Source organism: Delphinus delphis, chromosome 1, assembly GCF_949987515.2.
Source record: "Delphinus delphis chromosome 1, mDelDel1.2, whole genome shotgun sequence".
NCBI lineage: Eukaryota > Metazoa > Chordata > Mammalia > Artiodactyla > Delphinidae > Delphinus > Delphinus delphis.
This window is the reverse complement of record NC_082683.1, coordinates 102,461,786-102,472,843: the sequence shown is the minus strand read 5'-3', so window position 1 is coordinate 102,472,843 and position 11,058 is coordinate 102,461,786. Positions and strand designations below refer to the sequence as shown.

The following is an 11,058-nucleotide window of genomic DNA, read 5'->3' as shown; positions in this document are numbered from 1 at the left end:
AGGACTATTTTCATCCATACTCTCCACATGAGGACACTTGGGCCCAAAGACATGAAATAATAACTTAGTGAGAAAAAAGAGCTGGCTTACAAATGCTGGTAATGTGACTCAAGGAGTGGGGGTGAGGGACGTGCCCGACAGACCCCACAAAGATCAAGTTTAAGCAACTAACATTAGCATTGACCTGCCAATACAACTCATGACCATGCAGCTATGGGCACTCGTTTTCCAGCCACATTCACATCTTCGAATGTGAGTTTTTTCTCCTGCCCATACTTAGAGTGCCTATGATAGCCTAAACTGAGGGAGTGGTTGGAAGCAGATTATGGTGAGGGAGCCAGCAGGAAAAGTTAGTCCAGGTGCAGGCAATAAGGCGTGTATTAGTCGGTAGAGAGTTTAAAAGTAATAATAAGACCAAGTAAAAACCATCTGGTTTGTATTATCGCCATGCACCAGGGCAGTTCTAAATAATGTCACTGACAAAATGCTCCTCCCAGACAGGGGCTGACTCTTTACCCTCCACCACCTTGGAATGCCACTGGTTGGATGAGATGCATCTTACTCGATAGTAATCTTTATCCAGTTTTGATTTCCCAGAATTTGTAGTGCCTCGGTAGAATAGATGCTCAATAAATATTACACTAAAAAAAAAAAGTCACCTTAAACTTAGATATTTGTGTGGCCCTTTAAAACTGGGCTGGACTCCCCCAGAGACTTGCCTGGGTGTCACCTATCACAAAGGAAACTTGAGGCAACACAGGCCCACTTTGTTAAAACACTGAGGAAAAACTGAGGCAATCACCCAAGATCTGTAGGCGAAGTTGGAGCTTTGCCTGAATGATATAGACAACTGCCTTCATTTTTTACTCTGCATTGGCAGTGGTTATCAGACACGCCACCAGGTGGTTTTAGTTATATGTTTTATTTCCCTTTTTTGGAAAACCAGCAAAAATCACCTCATAACTCAGAATATTAAGGATCCATTATTTCTAGCTGGGCTCGATATCCTAGGGGAAACTAAGTGCTTAGGAAACCCTCCTGCTACTGCACAGACACCCTCCAAACTCTCAAATTACCCAAACCAGCTCATAATTGGGACCAGCTGGCAGGATGAGAGCTGAGGCCCCTGCGCCAAGCGGGGAATCATGTTACAAATTTCATCCCTGGAAAGGAGCTCGTCTAGTTCCATTAAGGGTTAAGATGTGGGAGGTCAAAAGAACAGTGCTTAGGAGCTGGGACTTAAGTTGTTTAAATAGACCCTGAAAGCAAAGGGTGCTCAGACTAGCAACTACAGCTCTTCGATTTGTCTGGGATAAAGCATGTGTGAAATAATTGAATTGACTGTGCAGGGCTATAGCATCAGCTGAATTTCACTTCATTTTTCCAGAATTGGTGTAATTGATTTCTAAACAGCTCCATAGCTCTCCTTTTCCCCAACTTATTGCCACTCAGCTTGCAAGTACAGACCTTCCCTTCCGCAAACCGGGAGCAGGGAGGACTTTAAATGAGTGATGTCACAGCTGGTATCTCCTAATCTCAAGTGTTTCTTGAGATCTGCTTTCTCAATGGGCTAGCAGCACCTGGACTCTGCACCACCCCACCTCACTCTACCTTGAGCCAGAACTACAGCTCTGCTCTTGGAGAGCAGCTCATGAGGCCTGTCCTCCCAGCCTTGGCACTGGGTCTTCCAGGCTGGACTGGGAATCTGGAGGAAACAAAAACAAGCTCTTGGAGTGAGTGCACATTTTTTCAGCAGAGTCAAGTGGCAGTAGTGACCGTTAGTGGCTGGAGGCCGTGGCGCTGATGGCCCTGCCCCAGCTGAGTGGTTTTCAGTGGTGTGACCTTGGCTGTCCTCTCTGGTGCTAGTTTCCTTCGGTTCTTGCTTGTTGGCCAGCCAGATTCTCCAGGCTTCCTGTCTATTCTGTTAACTACCTGATGGCTTTCCAATAATTTTTTTTTTTTTTTTCTGCTTAACAGAGTCAATTTCTGGTGTCAGAAACCAAAAACCCTGACTGGTGCAGCATCTGTCCCCCTTCAAGACTTAGGAGACTGGTGCCAGCACTGAAGGGGGAAAAGGAGAGATCAAATAAAGCAGGAGAATCAGAATAAAGAAAGGGAGTTAGGCAGCAGAAAAGGCTGAGGCCTTTGTGCGAATGTCGGGGGAATGAAGGGGAGGAAAGTCACAGAGGAGGGGAAAATAGGGGGTAGAGAAAGTAAAGGAATTGGCAGGTGAGGCGGAACAGCCCAGAAGGGGTCATTCACCTTGCTAATGCTTGTAATAGGAGCCTTGAAGGAAATTGGCAAGCGGCCTCCTGGAGGTATTTCTACATTTCTATTTCTGGCAGACAACGTGGTTTAGAGGATTTTGTGTGACTGTTTCAGGAACAACAGTTCCTTGATCTGGATTTGCTTCTGGAGATAAGTGAAGGTGTTAGCTTCTACCTCAGACATTTATCAAATGAGCTGCATGCTTGGAAGCACACAGATACGTGGGCATGCATATGCATACTGTGATATGATAAATATATGCATGAGAAAAATGGGTCTTGGGCTAGTTATGTGGGTGGGGGCATTTTATGTAACAAACCTATTGAATATCTCAAAGGGAAAACATTACTTACTATGCCCTATTAGCACATCGTTCGTCTTACTGGGAAGACAGAATGAAGAATATTGAACAATTAATAGAAATCATAGGAAAAATTATGATTAAGTGCCACCTGCTGGCTTCTGTGAGTTTTATTTTTTATGCAGCTTCAAGCCTGTCCTCATAATCATCAAATGTCTTGCTGAGGGTGAACTCACTCATTCCATTATTTGGCCTATTAATGAATGCCTCATTTTGTGGATGTGTGTGTGTGTGTGTGTGTGAATGAAACTAATTTGGGAGAACAAATTCGCCCTACAAAAATCCATTTTCCTCTCAATTCTGATTTGAGAGAGCAGACAGACAAGGGTTTATTTTAAAATTCTGTTTTCGTGGCAGATTGCAAAAGCTGTGTGCTTAGCATGTGTATAGAGGGGGAAGGCAGGGGAATGGTTCTTTGAAAGTGACTTTCTTCCATTCCACTGCTCTCCTCTGAGAATGGATACGGTTTGCATCTCAAAAGCTCTGTCTAGCTTATGGCAGGTGAGAAATTTCCATGTCTCGTTTTTGATGACATTGCAACAAGCAAGCGTCTCATCACTCAGAAGTTAGTGGAAAGGGAAACAGGTTCCATGCGAGTATATTTGACCTCTGGGTCTAGTTCTGGAGCCTGGGCTGCAATTCTCAGCAGGAAGTAGGTCTTGCTGTTAGTAAATTACCATGACTTGTGTTTACATGGTGAGTCAACAAGCCTAGGTCAGCTCTCCTCTCCAAGCAGACCCTTGAGCTGATTCTTTATCTGGGTAACTCACATTCCAGATCCATTGTTTGCCTGTGATTAATGAGATTGACTGTCAGGACTTCCCAAGTAATAATAGATACCATTAACTAAGTGCACCCTATCTACTAGAAACTGTGGTAGACTATTTAGAAATATATAAATGCATATTTTAAATATTTATATAGTCAAATATTTACAATTCATCTTAGAATTTCAACGATACATAATGTCAAGAGAGTGTCCTTTATTATTTTAATGTTACATTTGATAAATAAAAAGGGTACAGGTAATATATGTGTGTTATTACGTATAACGATAAAATGAATAAAAATGAACCTACCACGTGACTCAAGATGGGGACCCAGAACATCACCAGTACGGCTACATTGTGGTAGATTCTCTATGTGCATTAGTTCCATCTATCACACTTTTACGACATAGGTGTTATTCTCCCCACTTTACAGATTAGTAAATTGAGGCTCAGAAAGATAAAGCAACTTCTCAATCACACACAGCTGCTAGGTAGGAGTGGTGGAGGTAAACGTTATCAGGGTTCAGCAATACCCACTTCCCACTCCCTCTCTACGGGCAAGGCAGCCTCCTCCAGGCCCGATCACAGAGGCATCAGGACACTCACTCTACCCTTGGGCTTGTGAATGTGTCCCTCTGGGCTGAGGCAACATAATATTCCTGGAAGATTGCCCAGGCTCTCTCCTGCCCGGTGTGGCAGGTTCTGTTACGGCTCGACCCACATCCCCCGGGTGCTCACCGCTCCGTTCATGCCAGTGCTTTTTCCCACCCGTAACTCCGCTCAAGTGGGCCAGACAGGTGGGAACTGCCAGGAAGTGACTGCCTCCGGGAGTGGCTTTGCATAATGACATGCAGGATTCGGTGGATAAGTACCACCCCTCCTTTGGCCCCGGAGTGGAATAACTCCAGGCATGTTCGATTCTGTCTCGCAGGGTCATCCAGCAGCATCCTGTTCCACAAAGCACCCTACATTGATTTCCGTTCCTTCCCCATCTCACTTCCACGTGCCCAAATAAGCTACTTGCGCTCACATCCTGGGTTGGGGATCAGCCTCTGGAAGAAAGTCCAAGCTGAGTACCTCGGTGTGTGTTCCGAGGAGGCAGCTACTCTGTGATGTGGGTCCTCTACGTGATGGCTGTCTCGTGCACTGTTCACATCCCCTTCCAGGAAAGACTTGTCGCCCCAGGGGCTGGAGTAGCTGTCTGCAGACAGCTTTCCACGGTCAGTCCCTGCAGGGATCACCTCAGCTGCAGAGAACCACCTTGCCTGTGGTCTACCCCGGGACTGACACGGAGGTATAAGGATCCAGCCATCTTGTTCCAACCCCAGACAGCGCTACAGGGCTATTCATGCTGCAGAGACCCGGGGGGTTAGGCCAAGGCTGTTGCCAGGCCTGCACTGCAGCTCACCTCCTCCCTCTGCACAATCCTGTCTCCTTCTGCACTTTTTTTTTTTTGCGGTACGCGGGCCTCTCACTGTTGTGGCCTCTTCCGTTGCGGAGCACAGGCTCCGGACGCACAGGCTCAGCGGCCATGGCTCACGGGCCCAGCCGCTCTGCGGCATGTGGGATCTTCCCGGACCGGGTCATGAACCCGTGTCCCCTGCATCGGCAGGCGGACTCTCAACCACTGCGCCACCAGGGAAGCCCTCCTTCTGCACTTTTACGTAGGTGTTGATCCCAGGGGCACTCCCTAACAACTTCCTGCACGTTAATCTCCTTCCTGAGCCTGCTTTTCGGGGACCCCAACCTGCCACACGTCATCAGTATGGGTCCAGGACTGAGCAGGGCAGACGCCTGTCCCCATCGTGGACTTGTACTGAATGGGACTAGCCCTTTGTGGTATCAAGCTGATGATATTTCAGGGCTAATGTGTGAGCACAGGATAACATAATGCTTTACATCTATCTGCCTCCAATGCCTGCGTTCTTTCCGGGTATCGCTCCATTTCCTAAAACAATCATTCCTCCCCTGGCTTTGGCTGACAGTTCTAACATCTTGCATCTTGACTGCATTCTGGCTTTTCTCATGTATGACCTTTGACCTTCTTGTCTGAGGGACTGCTGAGGTTGGCTATACAGGTCCAAACATGAGGTTTCAGAGGTTTTACGTGACTCATCTAGCCTCACACCCAGGGCCCAGACTTAAGAGGCTGGGCCTGGGCCTCTTGCCTGCAGGGCACTAGCTCTACCAGATGGGAGGGTATGACTGGTGCTTCGTAACACATGTTAAGAAGCATGTTAATTCCACACACAGTTTGAAAGCACTTCCTGTGTCCCACATTCTGAGGACATGACGATGGATAAGAAACAGCCCTTGTTTTCAGCCTTGTCATGGAGATAGGCCGTACCTGCAACGCAATGTTGTAAGTAAATAAAGGGGTGCAAAGAAGGGGCCCAGGGGGACTTCCCTGGTGGCTTAGTAGTAAGGAATCCGCCTTCCAATGCAGGAGACGCGGGTTCAATCCCCGGTTGGGGAACTAAGATCCCACATGCCATGGGGCCACTAAGCCTGCACGCTACAACTACTGAGCTCACGTGCCTCAACTAGAGAGCCCGTGTGCCGCAAACTACAGAGCCCATGAGCTCTGGAACCCGCGCCACAACTAGAGAAGAGAAAAGCCGCATGCCGCAACTAGAGAGAAGACCGCGTGCTGCAGCAAAAGATCCCAAGTGCCACAATGAAGACCCGCCACAGCCAAATAAATAAATAAATATTTTTTTAAAAAATTCCTGATCAAAGGAATTCAGGTCTGGCATCATGGGGAAAGTGCCCTTTGAGCTAGATCTTAAAGAATCAAAGGAGCTCACTAACGAAGTAAGCGCAGTGAAGAGAATTCCATGCAGAGGGAACAGTCTATGCAAAGGCACAGAGACATGAAATGTGAGAAATTTTGTTGACTAGAGCAGAGGTGTGAGGCCAGAGGAGAGGGTGGTAGGTCAGGCCCTTGGAATCCAATGGGCCTTTAGGCCTTATAATGCAGGCCAAAAGAATTCGTGTTACCAGAATTTACTTTTTGGGAGGAAAAAGTAAATTTTGATAATATTTATTGAGGAATTAGCATGAGCTACATTTCTTACATAGATCGCTTCACTTATTCCTTATAAGAGCCTTATGAGATAAAGAATATTATCAACATTTATGGGTTATTGTGCTTATTGAAAAAAGCTACCTCTGGTAGCAGAGTAGGGGATAAACTAGAATGCATAGAGCCTGGTGGCAGGGAGAATATTTTAGGAAGTATGCGACATTCCAGGCAAGAAATAGCAAGGCCCTGAGCTAAGGGGCAGCAGAGGGAAGGAGAGAAGAGTTCAGATGTCTGAGCTGTTTCTATGGGACTTGGTGATGATTGATCAGCTGAGTCTGGGAGGCTGGAAGGCCCCACTAACCACGAAAGGAATCACTGGAGGGGCAGGTTCATGGGGAAGTATGTTGTCTCTAAGGTTCCTGCAGATGTCGAGGTAGAGATTTCTACTGAGGAATTGGATTTGGAGACCAGGAGAGAGGCTTGAAGTGGGAATATAGATTTGGGATGCTCTACCTATAGATGATAAATGAGGACACGGCAAGTGAGTGATAGAAAGAGCTTGTGCGCTAGAAAGGAACGGCTCTGGAATTAAATCCCAGCTCCATTATTTACAGGTGGTACATGTGATCTTAAGCAAGTTAATCTGTGACCTCCGTTTCCTCATCTGTAAACTTGGGGATGATAACACCGACCTCATAGAGTTATAATAAGCATTTAGAATGCCTAGTAGCATGTCTAGAACATAAGAAATGGTCAATAAAAGGTAACTATTCCTGGATGAGTAGATGAAATCACAGGCGGAGAGCGTGTACAATGAAAAGGAAGCAGGATGAGGCTGGAACCCTGGAGGACAGCAACATTCCAGAGGTAGCTAAACAAGCAGGAGTCAGCAAAGGAACAAGAAAGAGGTGCCGGACAGAAGTGTCCTGGAAGCAAAGGAAAAAGATCATTTCAAGAAGAGATGGATTTGTTGGTATCAACACCTAGAGGGCATCTACAGGAAAAAAAATACAATGGCAAATAAATATATGCAAAGATGCTTAATCCCACTCATCATTATAGAAGTACAGATTAAAAAGATAATAAGGGATTTCTTCTCACCCGCGCCAAAGTTGTGTGTGCAGGTCTGACCCTCATCCCCGTCTTGCAGGCTGTTTCGACGCCAGGACCCCCTAAGAGACGATGATGTTGGGCACCGAAGCCGGCGAGGGATTCGTGGTGAAGGTGCAGGGCTTGTCTTGGTCTTGCTCGGCCGACGAAGTGCAGCGGTTTTTTTCTGACTGCAAAATTCAAAATGGGGCTCAACGTGTTCGTTTCATCTACACCAGAGAAGGCAGACCAAGCGGCGAGGCTTTTCTTGAACTTGAATCAGAAGATGAAGTCAAATTGGCTCTGAAAAAAGACAGAGAAAGTATGGGACACAGATATGTTGAAGTATCCAAGTCAAACAACGTTGAAATGGATTGGGTGTTGAAGCATACTGGTCCACATAGTCCTGACACAGCCAATGATGGCTTTGTACGGCTTAGGGGACTCCCCTGTGAATGTAGCAAGGAAGAAATTGTTCAGTTCTTCTCAGGGTTGGAAATCGTGTCAAATGGGATAACATTGCCGGTGGACTTCCAGGGGAGGAGTATGGGGGAGGCCTTCGTGCAGTTTGCTTCACAGGAAATAGCTGAAAAGGCTCTAAAAAAACACAAGGAAAGAATAGGGCACAGGTATATCGAAATCTTTAAGAGCAGTCGAGCTGAAGTTAGAACTCACTATGATCCACCACGAAAACTTATGGCCATGCAGCGGCCAGGTCCCTATGACAGACCTGGGGCTGGCAGAGGGTATAACGGCATTGGAAGAGGAGCTGGCTTTGAAAGGATGCGGCGTGGTGCTCACGGTGGAGGTTATGGAGGCTATGATATTATATGTCTATAATGATGGCCATGGATTTGAGTCAGATAGATTTGGAAGAGACCTCAATTATTGTTTTTCAGGAATGTCAGATCACAGATACGGGGATGGCGGCTCTGCTTTCCAGAGCGCAACAGGACACTGTGTACACATGCGGGGATTACCTTCCAGAGCTACTGAGAATGACATTTATAATTTCTTTTCACCACTCAACCCTGTGAGAGTACATACTGAAATCGGTCCCGATGGCAGAGTAACTGGTGAAGCAGATGTCGAGTTTGCAGCTCATGAAGATGCTGTGGCAGCTATGTCAAAAGACAAAGCAAATATGCAGCACAGATATGTAGAACTCTTCTTGAATTCTACAGCAGGAGCGAGCGGTGGTGCTTACGGTAGCCAAATGCTAGGAGGCACGGGTTTGTCAAACCAGTCCAGTTATGGCGGCCCAGCCAGCCAGCAGCTGAGTGGTGGTTACGGAGGCGGCTATGGTGGCCAGAGCAGCATGAGTGGATATGACCAAGTTTTACAGGAAAACTCCAGTGATTTTCAATCAAACATTGCATAGGCGGCCAAGGAACAGTGAACAGCAGCTACTACAGTAGTGGAAGCCGAGCATCTATGGGAGTGAACGGAATGGGAGGGATGTCTAGCATGTCCAGTATGAGTGGTGGATGGGGAATGTAATTGATCCTGATCACTGACTCTTGGTCAACATTTCTTAAAAGAAAAACAAAACTTAAGTTTTAACAGTTTTGCAATACAAACTTGTGGTTTATGCTTACTCTAAGTGGAAATCAGGATTGTTTTAAAGACTTAAGTTTCAGTAATTTTGAACACAAACATTCATTTAGGGTGTAACTAAGTTGAGTAATCTGTTACTGTTAAATAATTTTCAGCTTTTCTCAAGTTAGTTATATTGTAGGATGTACTGAAGCAGTAGGTGTATTTAGGTTAAAGCAGTTGAATTATGTTAAATGGTGTTTACACCACATTACATTGGACACTGTTGGGATGCGTTGTTGAAAGACATGCTTTTTTGTGAAACTCAATATAGGAGCTGTGTCTACAATTAAAAGTGAAACATTTAGCATGTTTGTTAATTCTAGTTTCATTTAATAACCTCTATGGCACGTAAGTTTAAGCTTTTTTTTAAGTTAATGGGGAAAATTTGAGACGCAATACCAATACTTTAGGATTTTGGTCTTGGTGTTTGTATGAAATTCTGAGGTCTTGATTTAAATCTTTTCATTGTATTGTGATTTTCCTTTTAGGTGTATTGCGCTAAGTGAAACTTGTTGAATAAATCTTCCTTTTAAAAACTAAAAAAAAAAAAAGATAATAAGGTACTATTTTTTGCTATTAGATTGGTAAAGATTATAAAGTTTAGTAACATCCAGTGTTGGCCAAGGTGTGGGAAACAGGTGATCCCAGGCATTATGGGAATGTACATTCATGTCATATTTTAAAGAGCAGTTTGTCAAAATATATCCAAATTGTGAAGGCACGTGTTCTTGACCCAGACACTGTACTTCTAAGAGTTTACAACAAACTCATAAGTATTCAAAGATGTATCTTTAAGAATATTAATTACCACATTGTTGAATACAGCAAAAGAAAACTAGAAGCAACCTAAATGTCCATCAAAAAGCGACTGGTTAAATAAAATGTAGTGTATCCTTACAACTCAGCTGGGGTGGCTGGGAGAAGGTAAGGGTTGGGATGGGGATGCAGAGGCCTTGGAACAGGCATGATGGGAATTGCTGAGACTGTGTGTGTGTGAGTGTGTGTGTGTCTGTGTGTGTATGGGTGTGTGTGTTGGCAGGATACAGTGAACGGGCCAAAGAGGAGAATGCCCAGTATGGGCTGGCAATACCATGGAGAAGAGGCATGCCGAACATAGTTTTGTTTTGTTCAAGAAGCAGAGGCTGATCCCAGGCAATGTGACCCTTCTCCTCAACCCCATCAATCTTTTTTTTTTTTTTAAAGTTTACTTATTTATTTTTGGCTGCGTTGGGTCTTCGTTGCTGCACGAGATCTTTCTCTAGTTGCGACGAGCAGGGGCTACTCTTCGTTGTGCTGTGCAGGCTTCTCGTTGCGGTGGCTTCTCTTGTTGTGGAGCACGGGCTCTAGGAGTGTGGGCTTCAGTAGTTGTACCTCGTGGGCTCAGTAGTTGTGGCTCGTGGGCTCTAGAGCGCAGGCTCAGTAGTTGTGGCACACAGGCTTAGTTGCTCCATGGCATGTGGGATCATCCTGGACGAGGGATCGAACCCATGTCCCCTGCAATGGCAGGCAGATTTTCAACCACTGCACCACCAGGGAAGCCCCCCATCAATCTTTAATAATACTTTATACATCAAATATATTTGGTATGATTGGGTTTCTTGTAAATGTCCCTTGACCAGGGGCTGAGTCTTGTGTCAAGCATGGCCTGGGACCAAAAGAGAGTCAAGCCATACAGACGAGGTAGACAGCCAACATCTGGGTCACATATGCACTTGCATATGTGTAAAAATTCTCTAGAAGTGTATGCAAAAATCTGTTATCAGGGTAAACTCTGGGAAGCGAGACTGGGGATGTTGTATGGAGATGGACTTTACTTTTCAGTTTACATCCTTCCAAACCACTGGCATTTTCACTTTAAAAACTATTTAAAATTGTATCACTCAGACAATACAACTGGAGAATAATAACAACTCCTAGCCAGCTGAATGGAGTCTCAACTTTTCCCC

General features: G+C 45.4%; 1 protein-coding gene across 1 annotated transcript; it reads left to right on the top strand.

Annotated features, from left to right (window-relative positions):
- The first annotated feature begins 7,575 nt into the window (after positions 1-7,575).
- On the top strand, positions 7,576-9,043 carry LOC132422228 (heterogeneous nuclear ribonucleoprotein H-like). The gene is given in 3 exon segments (XM_060007035.1): positions 7,576-8,337; positions 8,339-8,843; positions 8,894-9,043. Coding segments are annotated over 3 exon segments (1,356 nt in total). The 5' UTR covers positions 7,576-7,606; the 3' UTR covers positions 9,014-9,043.
- The last annotated feature ends 2,015 nt before the right edge of the window (positions 9,044-11,058 follow it).